General features: G+C 36.9%; 2 protein-coding genes across 2 annotated transcripts; both read right to left on the reverse strand.

Annotated features, from left to right (window-relative positions):
• Positions 1-3,568: 3,568 nt before the first annotated feature.
• Positions 3,569-6,215, reverse strand: LOC110750293 (Dynein light chain type 1 family protein). The gene is made up of 3 exons (XM_021950591.2): positions 5,908-6,215; positions 5,663-5,768; positions 3,569-3,869 (listed from the first exon to the last, which is right to left on the reverse strand). Exons 1-3 carry the CDS (start codon positions 6,076-6,078, stop codon positions 3,787-3,789), a joined length of 360 nt encoding a protein of 119 aa, XP_021806283.1. The 5' UTR covers positions 6,079-6,215; the 3' UTR covers positions 3,569-3,786.
• A 591-nt stretch (positions 6,216-6,806) lies between these two features.
• Positions 6,807-13,891, reverse strand: LOC110750298 (fanconi anemia group I-like protein). The gene is made up of 13 exons (XM_021950595.2): positions 12,681-13,891; positions 12,340-12,421; positions 12,034-12,225; positions 11,583-11,647; positions 11,347-11,506; positions 10,741-10,986; positions 10,546-10,662; positions 10,177-10,368; positions 9,914-9,995; positions 8,491-9,416; positions 7,888-8,389; positions 7,617-7,807; positions 6,807-7,524 (listed from the first exon to the last, which is right to left on the reverse strand). Exons 1-13 carry the CDS (start codon positions 13,703-13,705, stop codon positions 7,072-7,074), a joined length of 4,233 nt encoding a protein of 1,410 aa, XP_021806287.1. The 5' UTR covers positions 13,706-13,891; the 3' UTR covers positions 6,807-7,071.
• Positions 13,892-15,044: the final 1,153 nt, after the last annotated feature.

The raw sequence follows: 15,044 nt of genomic DNA on the forward strand, positions 1-15,044 counted from the left end.
TGTTGTATTAGAGCATCTCCAACCGATATGTCAAAAGTGCCATATAGATATTTAACAGCTAGAAATAACATCTCACACACTCCAACCGATGTGTCAAAGCTGATGTGGAATGATGGCTGAAGATTGAGATGTTATTTTTGACATCCCAAAAGTAAGATGTCAAATGAATATTTTATTATTTTTTCTTTTATATTCTTTTTAATTAAAAATAAATCAACACTAAAATGTAATAAAATAATAATTTAATTTGACATATCGGGTGGAGTGTAAAGCTGTGTAAGATGTCAAATTGTCACATCAGCCATCAAATTTAAATTTGATGTTTGGTATTTGACATCTCCCTTGGAGATGCTCTTAGAGGAAGATTTGGCTTGTGTCGATTATACGTAACTTTCTCCGACTATGTAGAAAAAAAGTTGATTGTTGTCGGTATTGCATTAGGGGAAGATTATGCATGATTCGATTATATGTAACTTTTCTCTGACAATTTAGAATAAAAGTTGATTGTTACCATTTATTGGTGTCACATTAATGAAAAGTTGATTGTTACTGGTTGGCTTAGGTAAAGTTTCGTATGCACTGATTATATGTAACTTTCCTATAACAATGCAAATGGACAGTATTTTATTAGCATTTATCAGTGTCGTATTAAGTAAAATATTTTGTATTTTATATGTATCAATTATATGTAACTTTCATCGAACAATACACGTGGTACCTACCAAGCCAGATCAGGTCACATAATAATGAACTTTACGTGCACATTATGGGAGAATCGGTACAATAATTTTACCTGCACAATCCAATGATATATAGTGCAGCCATGGCTTCATCTGCAAGCACTCGAGTAATTTTTGTATTGTGTTTAGGTGAGGCAAGCGAGATGCATGCATGATTGGAAGTTGAAACATCATGTCTGCACAAATTGACATTGGGAAACAGTTCCATAAAGAAAGATACAAAACAAGGAAAAGGGTTTCTGGTACGAATCAATCATTTGGGGAAAATAGTGGGTGTGAATCTCTTTTTATATTTCTTTTACTTTTCTTCTGTGAATGAACATGGATTAATTTCGAAGCCTTTAAAAATAAAAATAAATAAATAAAATAAAGCACAGGAATTAGGACCTCGGAATGGAATCTATATGCTTTTTTATGTGCTCATGCAGTCTTGAAAGTAGGAACTTAGAACCCTAGAAAGAGGGATTGGAATTTGGAAAATGCTAATTGGAATAAATAGGATTTGCCACTTATTTGTCTTTATGCCCTCCCTCCTCCTTATATATGCTCAATAAGCCTTCCCTGCAAAACGACACTGTAATTTTAGGTCTTAACCTTGCTGCTGCCTGAGAAAAACCATTTTTAATAGCTTCAAGACGACTGTGAATTCTGCTTTTCGCAGCCTTGACAGAGACGGAGAGAAATGAGAGGCTTCTATAGAATTTTATATTAAATATGACAAGTAGCCAAACTCAATATATATAGAATTCTACAAACTTTTTGTAAAAGAGATTAAATATAATAATCTTCTTGATTATGTTCCTCAAATAAACATTAGACTTGCTTCATTCGAGTCGATCAACTTGCCGGCGGCTAGACACGAGCAAGCCAAGACAAGGCAATCTTAGAATTGCCAAAAACATTATAAACATCATAGTCTAAATAAAATATCGATAATATCGAGGATATTATCGTTTTTTCGGGTCACTGATATTTCGGAACGTATCCATACACATATCGTATAAATATCGATAATATCAAAAAATATCGATGTCGATAATTTCGCTCACACTTCAACAATATTTTGTCAAAATATCGCTATAATATTGAAAATATCAAAAATATCAAAAATATCGATGTAATGGAAAAAGAGAAAGAAAAAAACACAAATCACACACTCAAAGGGGATTCAAACCCTTGCCATTTTACTCCTCCAACACCTTAACCACCATGTTGCTTATGTTTTTGTGATACAATGCTAAAATATGTATATTTATACTGTTTCGTTTTGAACTGCTTTTGTAAGAATTAAATTTTCACATGAGAATGTGAGTCTTTGACTTTTACTTTTGGGAAGGAATCAAGCAGCTCATGGAAAGAATTTGAGACCCAATCTTCAAATGATTTTGTTTATAGACAATGTCAATCAATCTCAGATCCATATGAGTGACATATTAATAATTACATGGAAAACTATTTTGGGGATTTATCATTTGATGACTACTCACAATACACTTACTCTACACATAGAGATGATGAAGATACTGAAATTTTTTGAACCTCATAGTCACTCATGTATCTTACCATGCAATGTATAAAGTGTAAAATATTGTAGTAAATCATTATATATAAATGATTATGGTGTGTTTAATCTTCTTTCATTAATTACTACATATTTTCTACACTCACAGTATTTGTCAGCACGCTATATAATCAACTTAAATCAATTAAATCCATCATACAATGAATTTCCTTCCAATTTTTTGTGATAAACGAATAGATAATTGACTAAATAAACATCATCCAAAGTTTCAATAAAAATTTCAAGTTTTTCTTACAATTTCCGTGGTTTTTATTCAATTTTTATCGATATCGATAATATCTTATATTTCTATCGAAATTTCCGTGTTTTTGGACTATCGATATTTCCGATATCATCGATATTTTAGACCTTGATAAAGATTCTTGGGCAGACAGATATAGCATGTAGTTTTAAATTCTAGGTGGCTTAGAGCCGATAGAATAGTTAGCTAGCTCTTAGTGGAGTTGCCATGCAAGATTCTCTTCCTTTATTTAAAAAAGAAAAATTATCAGTAGTTGCCCCCCAAAAAGCCTATTTAATTGATAGTGCTAGTTTATCTATTAGTTGTTTAAAAGAGTTTTCAATCTAATCATACTACTCAAAGAAGAGATTCTTACTTTAATCTAATCTAAATTATTGGGAGGGGGATTCGAACTCGGGTGCAAGCGGGGATCCGCTCTAGCCAACTTATCAAAAAAAAAAAAAAGAAGAAAGAGGAGATTCTTATGTTGGCTGGGAATGACTTTATTTAAAGGCAACTGAAATTTTAAACCTATTTTAAACCATTGGACTTTAGCTTAGCCATGGGCCTCATGGCAAAGGTTTGTTGCTTGACTTCAAAGGAATATATGCTATTAACTAGCTAATAAACTATGTGTAATTTACCACCTCTAATTCAATCATTCTTAAACCAATAAGAATATCTCCCCTTCATTTTGTACGTTCATTGAAATAGTATAGCTTTCCTTGTTCCTTGTTTGTTCAGTAGGAAAATAATCAGTTCACAGCATGAAATTGAATCAATAATTAGAGTTAGAGAAACCATTAGGTTTTATATTCATATGTCTACATCCAATCAAAGAAAAGAAAAAGTAGCAATCTTTTCTGATGTTTAGTGAGTTCCTACTAAAAACCATTCTTCTAAACCAGAAGAGAATTGTACAAATTAAGTTACTGTGATGTGAAGTTCAGAAGTCCCCATACAAGTTCCATATTTTCACTTCACCCAACAAAGAAAAATGAGTGAGCTTTCTGATAAAGAGCCAAGTTTAGAGAAACAATTCATTTGAAAGACTGAAATTCATACCCAAGGTTCACAGCCCGTAGAAGTGATATTAGATATACAAGTTAAGCACAAGAAAATGTTAAGCAAGCGGTTTGCAAGCTAGCAGATTTCAACTAATACATACAGGTGCAACTTATGGCATCACAATTTCAGGCTCGTCATTCTTTTCATCTCCATCTTTGCCAACATCACAACCGTGTTCAACCGGATTTAAATAGCAAAACTGCTTTCTGATCCAAGTAGAAGTAAACAAAGTGGTTTGTTTCATGAGTCACATATGAACCTGCACAAAGAAACACGAAATCATAACTGTGAATGATTCTTATTCTATGTTACAAATTTTTTGTAATTTGGTATACAAAGAACAATCTAAAGATTACTACTAAGGAAGCAAGATAAAAACAACTATATGTTAATTGATTTAATCTCTGGATTCAGATTAAGCAAGATAAAAACAACTCTATGTTAATTGATTTAATCTCTGGATTCAGATTAAGCAAGAAAAACAAAAGGGATTCCAAAAATCCAAAATTAAAGACAATTTCTATATATTGCATTCTGAATGGAGCAAGAAAAATTAGCAGCAATTGCCCTTGGTAGTCCTTGTTTCAACAGGAGCTGGATGCCATATCAAAGATCACCGAAGGCATCATACACAAGCCTTTGCCTACTACACAGGCTATTCCATACATATGTCAGTAATACGTTGAAAAGAAAAGGTCGAAGCTACGTTAGACCCAACAACCAAATGTAAGTGTGAACACTCTAAACTCTGAAGCAGCAATGTCAGTGCTTGTGAGATTCATAATTAACCAAAAGGGTACTTGTGGAAGAAAATAGGAGATTCACATGGCAATGATGAACTATTCAACCTAGGTCGTGCCTCGTGTTTTTATTACAACTATGTGAAGCTGACAAGTTGGCTGAATAGAAACTAAACAAAATGACACGCTGGTTCTCCATGGGAATCCCAGAAACTGTTTCCTTGCAATAGAATTGGTACAAACTAATACTCATACTAAACAGGAAATATGGACACATTGTTAAAATCAAGGATTGATATTGAATTTTACACCAATCTCAAACCATTGCATGTGAAAACGTAAACAGAGGATAACACATAACAATGCACATGAAATAAAATATCCTGCCATATACAGAAGTAGAGCAAAACAAGATGGCATACAACAAAATTTACTGTAAGCAAATTAACGCCTCGATGGGCTGCCTCTCGCCTGGTAATGCATCAAAAGCACAACCTTTTGTGATTGACGGGCTATGAATAAATTTTTCTCAGCTCAAGTTATGTTTAGTGAACTACTCAAACATGTCTCCTAAATTTTATTTCGGATAACCACCCACAATCTCTGTCCTCCAAATAACCAGCTAGCATTTAGGGAACCATGTTGTTGCACTACATACAGAAGCCAAACCCCAAGCATATTTAGTTATGCGCCTATGCCCAAGGCTTCAATAAGACATTGATCTAGCCATAGCATATTAGGCTCAACCTAGAACATCAGGTACACAACCAATGAGAAAGCCAAACTGACAACTTAATTTCAATCATTGACAAACCCGATTGGGATTGCATAGAGATTATATACAAGTCTGAATCCCCCATTTTCTATTACTTACAAAACTCTTTCAACCATTCAACCGCAGCTGAATATCTAATTTTCTAAAGGCTGAAGAAAGAACAATAACAGATATCCCTCCAAAATCAGGATCCATTGGACAATAATCATTGGTCAAAAGGTTTTCCACTCTTGAGTTTAAGCACCCTTCCATGTCAACAAAAAAAGTAATATATATTAACAAAGTTTTTCAGCCATTCAACTGAGAATTTCTCAATCTGAGAGAGCTACAATGTTTTAGATCTATTTCATTTCAAACAGCACAACCCATCCTCATCAAACTAGAAAAAACCCAACAGCAACTAAAAGCAAAAAATCATGCATTAGATTTGTTCATTATCACCCAAAGTTCTGAAATGTTATATCTGAACAAAACACCCCAATAAGAAAAAAGAAAAAGAATACCCAGAAAAGGGAAGAGAGAAACTGAACGGGTTACCAAAATTACGACCGACGATGCAATGCCAAGTGGGTCCATGCCTCTTATCGAACTCCTTCTTAATATACTCCGCAACGTCCTTCTCTACGCTGTGCTTCTCAAATGCCTGAATAAAACCCAGAAATTCAATACTTTTGTTTTCCCAAAAAAACCCATTTGTAAATTAAACCCAAAGATTCGTTATGAGAAAATTCAAAAAAATAATAATAAAAACAAGATATAGAGAGAGAGAGAGAGGAGCTAACGCCGATGGCGATGTCGACAGCCTCCTTCTGCATATCCTGGAACATGTCGGCGCTCTTGATGATGACACGCTTGCCGGTGGCTGTGGTGACCGCCGGCGAGGGTTTACGGTCGTCGGAATTAGGCTTCGACGACAGAGCTCCAGGGACGCTTCTCTTGGCGTCTTCACTCATTTTGTGCTATTTTTCTTCTGCGCTTTGCTTTGCTTTCAAAAGCGAGAGAAAGTCTGACTGTGTCTGGTTCCGATTTGGTAATAAATCAGAGGTTTGCTTGCAAAAGCAGGACGAGACTTGTTCTTTTCTGCAGAGAGAAGAAGAAGAACACCCTCCACATCCACCCTTTCTTTGCTCTCTCTCTCTCTCTGCGAGCCTGTGACTGTGACCGTGACCGTGACCGTGACTGACTGTAATGAGTGGAATGAAAGTGTGAAATTATGGAGATGCCTTCTTTTACTTTTGTTGGGTTGGGGGCTCTTTCTTTTCTTTTTCTTTTTCTTTTTTACTGCGTTTTGAGTTTGGTGGTTTTTTACCGCGTACGGAAACAGGAAAATGGTTCCCCGATCCATGATATGCCTGAAGAACAACGAGTTTCGACCAACAACGAGTTTTACGGCTAGGTAAGTTGTGTGAATGGGACGCGACGGTGTCGTTTTGCCCTTCCTGGAATTTAAATCCTTTTGGACGTCCGACCAAATTTTAATCATTTCATTTTTTGTGTAATGATGGCTGTGTTTCTACTCTTTTGTACTTTCAGTTCCAACTCATCATTCAACTGTGGTACACATCATTAGGCCTCTTTTGCCTCATTTAAAATTTTATGAGCGAATACCTGAATTAGGTCAGTTAGTCATATAAGTGAAACCACCTCACTCAAATTCAAATTCAAATTCAAATTAGACTAATTTAAAGTAATGATTTTTTATACATTTATGAACATTACCAGAAATTAAAATGATAGCTTGAAGATCACTAATTTGTATTGTAACAAGCAAATCACTACTTTTGCTTAAAATTCTATCAAAGTAGAAGCAGGCAAAATATCAAAACTGAGTTGGCCGAAAACATAAGTATCAAAATTGAAAGATGGCCAACTGACAACTATGAATTTCCTGTATAACATAATTACTAATAGTGTATATACCATTTATCAGCTCCATGCATTTTGTTTTAGGCTTCATCATCAGAGTCCTGCACAACTCTGTTGCTTCTCTTCAACCTCTTGGCACTAGGAAGGCCATCTCCATCTTCATTATCAGAGCCAGAGTCCCCTGCAACCAGAGGACTGTTGTCTTCTGGTGATAAAATATGCTCTGACCCATCATCATCTCCTTCAGTGTCCCCAAGATCCTCACCTGACTCATTTTCAACTGCATTGGAATTGTCCTGGTTTGGTTCTTGACCTGGAGGATCTTCTTCCCTGTTAATGTTGTTTGGGATTATTCTGAAATCCCGCGCAGTACTACGCTTCGCGTGCCTTAATAAATTTACTTTGCACACTTTGCTAAGCTGGATGAGATACTTTTCATAATCTTCTATCTGAAATATCAGCTCCGGGATGCACCTGTTCTCCCTCTTTATTTTGTTGATCATTCCCTTTGTATTAGCATTTTCTTGATGTTTCTGCAACATAAGTATGATGAAACGGAACACCATCATCAGGTAAACCTTTACAACTGACAGCAAACATTTGATAGTGCAAACTGCACACGTACCCCTTGCATAATTGCCACAAAGTTATATAGAGGATTCGTGAGCTGCTTGCAGGTTACCTCCACAAGCTTCAGAAACTTAAGGCTAGGAAAAATCTGTTTGCAACCTTTAGGAGCAATCCTAAGCTTTGACATCTGAGCTAAATGCTTGTAAAACCTTGCACAAAATCGCAGCAAAAACTCTGCTTGAGTATCTGCACAATTTCAAAGCAAAAATGCATAAACAGGAGTGACCTACTTTAAGTTCATTTCATAGTACAAACTGCACACGCACCGTTGAGGCTCATTGAAGCAAAGGATGATAGTACTTTCACCACTGCTTCTGCCCTAGCGTAAAGATTTTCCTCAAGTGCCAACACCAGAGATTGCTCGATGTTCTGACTAAGATGAATGCTTTTTTGAGAGACTAAAGAGAATGTCTTCAACTTTTTGATGGCCCAATCCATGTCAACTATAACGGCTTCAATTATGTGCAGGATACAAGAATTTATTGTGGGACTTGTCAGATGGTTTACGAGGGGGTATACTTCAGACACCTTCATTGGGACATTTCCCTCGGATCCAATAACCTGTAACAGCGCTCTTGCCATATCTTGACATATTATTAAATCATTTGGAGGTGAGCTTAAGCATATAGCCAGTGTCACAAGACTTTTTCCAACCTTTGAGTTTAATATTTCATTGCTCTTGCAAACACTAATGGCCCAAGCTCCATGGGAGTTACTTAATTTGCATGGCAATTTGCCCCCAATGATCAATATCATGTCACAAATAATCTGAAAGAAAAAATAGTTCTTTTGAGAAATCGATAAATGTCTTTTAGAAGGAAAATTAAAAAAGAAAGGTATAAATCAGCAAGGTCATAGATGCTGGTTACCTCAACTTCACTAAAAAATGAAAGTGCAAGAAGCTCAGAAAATAGAGGCTTCAAGGTTTTCACAATGAACAGTTCTTTGCTTCTTGTATGTTGATCTTCGATTATGGAGATTGTTTCACTTTCATTATCCAAACCCGCATGCTGAAGAGTGGAGATTGAAACCATATCTTCAAGCAAACCAGTCAAGTGTGTAGTCCGTGAGCAAATCATTATCAATTCCTTCAAGCAAATCAAGGCTAGATGAAGATGCTCCTTTTGTTCTTGAACATCTTTCTTTCCCTTAGCTTCCGTTTTGTTTTGATTTGACACCATCCTTGGCCGTGATGTAAGCAAAAATATCAATTTCAACAATGGGGGACCTAGCACTTTAATTTCTCCATAGATCAAAGCTCTCAATGGATCGTCATTTTGCAGAACAGAGGAAGATTTTATATGACTAAGGGACACATTCAAGACAAAACAAATCATCTTAGAGCAGCATTTTGACGTCTTGCAAGTAAGCTGGCTATTGTTTTGGGAAGCTGCAACATGATTAGGATTATCAGTGTTGAGTAATTTCAATACTGTTTGCAATATCTGATATATACTCGAAGTTGCAAAGAAAGAAATTCGTCCTTGTGTCACTTTTGAGTGGCCTGACTCCATGTTGTTTGGTACATCATGAGCGGAAGTGCGAGGATTTCCTCTTCTGATAACTGTACTCTGCCTGGAGAAACCTGTATCCTTATCCAATGAATCATGAAGGTCAACAAACTCAATAAGCTCCTTTTCCAAATCCAATTTCTTTCCATCTGTTGCTTTCTCCAACCCAGTAGCAATAGCATTCAAGACTACTTCAATAATTCCTGATAAAATCAACGAGCAGCATTTTCTTTTGTCCTCTTCAACAGATGCAGATCCTGGATCCTGAGTTTGACCAAAGATACCTGATCTGACACATAAAGAAACTAACTGTTAAGGAGGATCTGCCTTAAAAAGGAATGATCAATTAATGTTTAGTTCACCACTTCTTAAGGGAATTAAGTAGTTTCCACTTTTTTTTTTTTTTTGAATCAGTCTGGGTGTTGAGGACAGACCTTATTCTTTCTCCAATACCACATAACCAAATAGAGGTAAACTAATGCTTCAGTTAATCTCCTTTTAATTTTCACTTCAAAACCATCCAGATAAATAAGCTGAGAAAATTTAAAGAACTCAGCAAGGATACTGACAATATGCGTCTAACAAAGCACGATAAACTTTTTGTTTCTTTTTGCTTAATGTTTCACCAAGTGCAAATTCCCCAAAAACCAGTCTTTTGAAACATTACAAAGTATGCATACCCCCAAATTTGAAAAAGATAGACTAATGATACTTCACACAACCTCAAGAGAAAACAAGGGAGGGAAGATATGGCATAGGTTAATCAAGTATTTCTGCAAACCTTCCAAATTCTGATTTCTTAGAGACTTCCGTATCTTCAAAAAAGCAGTACAGAAGGAGTCAACAGACGAATTTCTTCCTGCCTGTCAGTGGTTTCATTTTGACATTGTAAGACAAAATATATATATATATATATATTATCTTCTTTTTTTTCATCAAAACAAGAAATCATATTGTATCAAATAAATAAATAAGAAGAAACAAGAATCCATATGTTATCAATAGCGTCATGAGTTTTGTTCACTACTACGAGCAATCAGATACCTCGTTTTCTTGTGAAAGGGAGAAACCTAAACATGCCCATGACGATTCCAAGGCTTGCTCAGTTTTACCATGCGGTTGTAGAAGTAGCATCCAAGAGATACAAGATAAAAGACAATGTAAGGGCTCTCCAATATAAGCCTTGCCACTCTCTGATTTGACGCAGCAGTTAATTTGTAGTTGAACGTCTTCATCCTGCCAAGATAGTGCTTCGATGTAAAGCATGGAATTTAGATTAACCAATGTTTCAGTTTCTTCTCATGAAATTTGACGTGATAAGCCATAAGCTTTGTTCAATAAGGGATCAAAACTTGGAATTCAGAAACAACATAAAGCATCAGAAAACAATCAATGACAAGCAACTGCATTTACCTCCTTAAAGAACTGGAGGAAGTGAGGCAACAGAAAATCAAAGACAGCCCTCCCACTTGACGGGTCCACCAGCACAAGCTTCACAAGTCCATGATACAGGACTTCCTTGACATTTGCCTAAAACCATGACCCAATTATATTCAAAGGCATTCTTCAAACTAAAAGAGAATAACATTATCAAGATGAATACAAAACCTGCTGGTAAAGACATCTCTGTAGCAAACCACTAAGCTCTTGAAAGAGGCCTCCCCCCACGCTGTAGCGTATCTCAGATTGCTGGCTGCTACTAGCTTGGCTTGATGACTCTTGAAAAGATAATGGGTCATCTCTCTTGGATTGTTTTTCTGCAACAATTAGATCAATAACAGCAGCAGTTGCTGCCAGACGAACTGCATCTTCTCGTCTAAACATCGCCTTACGCATTACCAAAATTGTGTAATCCTGCATTGAATTAAACAAGAAAATAAAAATACTTTGTTTATTAACAACTTCAACAAAAGTTCTCACTTCTATAATAGCATACTTTGTGCGCAAAACATGACTGTATCAGAGTGATTCGGTACTTCATACCCCACAATTCAAATTTCCTTGCCAGGCTGCATTGAATATAACATATTGTTTCTAGAACTTTTCAATGTTAAAAAACTGTGGATTCTGTGCATATTCCAGGTAATTATAAATAAATTAAAATATTAAAAAAAAAAACAGAATCTTTTCAATGGAGCTTAAGAACATTGTATCCAAATTCACAAGTATAAATGTACAATTTTGGCACATATTAGGCAATGGAACAATGACTACCTGAAGATCACGGCTGAACTTGATGAGAGGCAATAAAACAGAAACAACTTCCGCAGCAACTTTGCCATGCATGAAAGTGAAATAATCTAACAATTCCTTCATACGGGAAACATGTTCTAACATGGGATAAGGATAACTTTGAACAAGATTACCAAGCAGTCTGCACATAAACAATAATTAAACCTTAACACAAAACATAGTATAAACATCATTTTTAAGCAGGTCACTTCAATTACCTAATGATTGCCATGCTCTGCTCTGGCTTTAAAGAAAGGATGCGAAATTTGCACTGCTCGATAATCTATAAAACATTGAAATCAATCAACTAATGTTGTACATTGTGGATGGTTAGATGGCGACATGAACTGGTTAAACATAATTTGCTCTGCTTTCCAATTACATGGAATCAGCTTTATTAAATTGATTTTTTTATATGATAAAAGACACTTGTCAGATACTTTTTCAGACCCACTTTCATACACTGATATGCTTAAACCCATTAAAAATCCTACAACTAAACATGTGTGGCTAGAAAGGCCAAGTGATGCACAACAAATGAAGATATGTCTTTGTAAATTACATTCCATACACGTATATTATTTTTTTCCCACTCCCCAACTACAAAATATTGACTGAGCACTTTCAAAAGTTAGTAATGTGAATCCGTATTCAAACTGCTGTACTGACCTCATTCCTTGCCATATCATGGGCCTCAAATAGAGCTTTCAGCATCTGAATAGCTAGTTCCTCGATGCCTAACAAACCACTTGAATTGCAGGGGTCTTTCTGATTTCCGCCTTCCATTGACTCTAGCAATAAAAAAGAAAACTCCAAAATGCTGGGCACAATATGTTCCCTTCCATAGTTGCTCTCATTCACCTAAATTTCAACGGAAGAGTGAATACGTATAACTGTTATATGTTTAGATTCAATTACCTAAACTTGAAAGAACAGATGTCTACATATAAAAGGTAACAGACGAAAGGCAATTACAGCTCTTAACATGGCCTTCTCCACTACTTTGACATTTTGCAGATATTCTTCCTTCATGTCATCAGGTATCCACTTACAATCTCTGCAAGATAAGAACGAGTTTGCAAATTCAGTCCCCAAAGAAGGAAAGAAAAAGTTTCCAAATAATTACATAACTATATACATATTTATGTTTTCTAGAAAAAGAAAAGGGGACCTATATACATATTGTGCTGAAGATGAACGAATGTGACACTTCCTGAGGCAACTTTTTCATATTACTTATTCATAGTAAGCATTCACTGCCACAACTTCAAGGAAAACTAAACAAATAACAAAACTGAGACAAGGCATCAACTCACTCGACAAACTTGTAATCCCGGTACGCGGTAAGCAGAGCTATTTTCAAAGCCCCCATCGAGCTCTCGCCGAACTTCCGAACCCTAGAAACCGACAACAAAACAGCAACAGTAAAATGATTGAAAGCTCTGAGATCCGACCTCACAAGCCCCATCACCTCTTGTCCCAATGAAGGGTCCTGCTTCACTGCAAAGTTCACGTGAAGCAACACAGTCCCTTCAACTTGCCTAACTATGGAGCTCGCCTTAGACCCCATTTTAGACCCAAAAAACGTCACAATCCCTTCAATCACCTCCCTCTTAACAAACCCTTTGGACGCCAAAACCAGCAACTGGTACACAAGCGACGGCAAGTCCTGCAAGTCTAAGCTAGACATTCCCACAAATACCTTTTCGACAAACTCTAGAGCCCTCGTTTTATCGAGAACTGGAAAGTCCCGGACAATCGAAACCATCTTGCTCACCAACCCTTTGGACCAATTGATCCCCAGAATCTTATCAATCACCGAATTGACAAAACGCCCACCGCCTTCGATCTCCTCGGCATTACGAATCAAGTTGAAGCAGCGGGGAAGGAGATCGAGGATCTGGGCATTCTCGGAATCGACGATTTGGGGCAAAAATGACACAATGGGTTCGACTATTTGGGGAAGTTCGGTGGTGGGCACGTAGGGTAAGAGGGTGTGGAAGAACTGGATGGTCTTGAGGGAGTTTGGGTCGTGTGGGATTCTGAAGGAGGTGAAGAGGTGGGTGTAGGAGAGGAGGACGGAGGAGAGAAGGGTAGAGAGAGAGTGGGTTTGGGGAGATAGAGAGATAAGGGAGAGGAGAGAGAGAGTGTAATCGGAGACTGGCTTCGACGGCGAAGAGGATTGAGAGCGAGAAGTGAGGTAGGAGAGGAGGGTTTGGTGGGACGAGGTGGTGAGGAGGAAGGAGGGGATTGGGGAGCAGGATTGGGCCAATCGTATGATATCGGCGTCTGATAGAGGTTGCGGCGGTTCCCTTGGGGCTGTGGTTGTGGTTGGGCTCATGGTTGCTCGGGTTTTCTCTGAAATTCTGAGTCTTTTTGATTTCTCAGTCACCGCAGATTTTGATGGTGGTGGTGGAGAGCGGTTGTGGGAAGCTTGCTGTGGACTCTACAGTAGGGTCTTGTTTCTCTGTTGCGCGGGAAGAGTTTCGTGCGGATTTTTGGCAGGGGTTTTTTTAATTTTATTAAGCGCTTATTAAACACACGGTTATATCGTACCTTTTTTCTCAAGCGTTTTTAAATTGAAAAGTACCTTTTTTTTTTGGTTGGGGAGAATTTAAAAGTTTTTAGAAATCTTTTTTTTTTCGCCCTTGGATTCACAAATTTTTTTGGATACATTGTGAACCAAAGTGAACTCTTGGTGACATGCATTGAAAATAAAATCATATTGTAAAACTAAATGTGATAGCGCGAAGATTGATGCAATATCTTGTTGTAATAGTATTTCATTTAGCAATTTGATAAATTCATTTTTCTTTAATATTCAATTTTGTGAATGTTAATAGTAATTTTGAGCAATGAAAGTATACTAGAATAGAAAGAAAACGACGACATCCAAACACAGTTTTGATTTATTCAGTTGATTGTCCCCAAATTCTTACTGATTTTTATACATGCAAAATAGTTATAATTACCTATTCATGACATTATATTTTCTACTTTGACATAAGTGACATGTAGACTAGCTCAAATGTCATCAATGAAGTGTTTCAATAGATCAAAAATGCAAGATGAAAACTGAAAATAAAAAAGAAAATAAATGGTGGGTGCTTTGATCAAATTTGCAGGTGCACAATTCATAACATTAGAAACACTCAAGCCTATGTTGCAGTCATATTGAAGCCCAAATAACTTTGAGCATCTACTAAACATGAGCTTGAGGCCTAATCGGGTATGGATATATGCAGTCCATCTTCACCCTCCTTTTGCTTCTGTATACGACGCGTGTCCCAAACTGGAGTGCAAGCTAGCACGAAAGTTGCCGAATTTGATTTGGGCACGCTGTCTTTCTTCTATCTACAATGTATGAAAACGACGACGACGACGACATCGTAATTCGTGAAACTTGGTATGAGTATCAGCAACCGACTCGTCCAAGTGTCTGATCTGATCCGTTTATCTTCCAGGGAATCACGCTCCCCCGCGAATGGGTTGCCGAAGTGGCAGCCAATCAGGAGACGCCAGCACATCGTTGGCTTCGTGTAAACACCTCACGCGCAATAATGATGTAATTATGACATAATATATGGATTAGGCTTTTAGACGTCTGACGTGGCCTTCTGATATTGAAAACTTCAAGAAAAAATGTATTTTTTTAGTGAACAGAAGAGGCGGGGCTTCCC

The sequence above is a fragment of the Prunus avium genome, chromosome 1 (assembly GCF_965620075.1).
Source record: "Prunus avium chromosome 1, drPruAviu1.hap1.1, whole genome shotgun sequence".
NCBI classification, from domain to species: domain Eukaryota; kingdom Viridiplantae; phylum Streptophyta; class Magnoliopsida; order Rosales; family Rosaceae; genus Prunus; species Prunus avium.

What these genes read in the sequence shown, in the direction of transcription:
- LOC110750293 (XM_021950591.2), bottom strand. Translation starts at nt 6,078, where the DNA reads ATGAGTGAAGACGCCAAGAGAAGCGTCCCTGGAGCTCTGTCGTCGAAG. An exon ending in CTGTCGACATCGCCATCGGC is followed by an intron (nt 5,769 to 5,907) that starts GTTAGCTCCTCT and finishes GGTTTTATTCAG; the next exon opens with GCATTTGAGAAGCACAGCGT. An exon ending in CATCGTCGGTCGTAATTTTG is followed by an intron (nt 3,870 to 5,662) that starts GTAACCCGTTCA and finishes TTCTTTGTGCAG; the next exon opens with GTTCATATGTGACTCATGAA.
- LOC110750298 (XM_021950595.2), bottom strand. Translation starts at nt 13,705, where the DNA reads ATGAGCCCAACCACAACCACAGCCCCAAGGGAACCGCCGCAACCTCTA. An exon ending in ATGATATGGCAAGGAATGAG is followed by an intron (nt 11,648 to 12,033) that starts GTCAGTACAGCA and finishes AATGTTTTATAG; the next exon opens with ATTATCGAGCAGTGCAAATT. An exon ending in TCCTCCAGTTCTTTAAGGAG is followed by an intron (nt 10,369 to 10,545) that starts GTAAATGCAGTT and finishes CTATCTTGGCAG; the next exon opens with GATGAAGACGTTCAACTACA.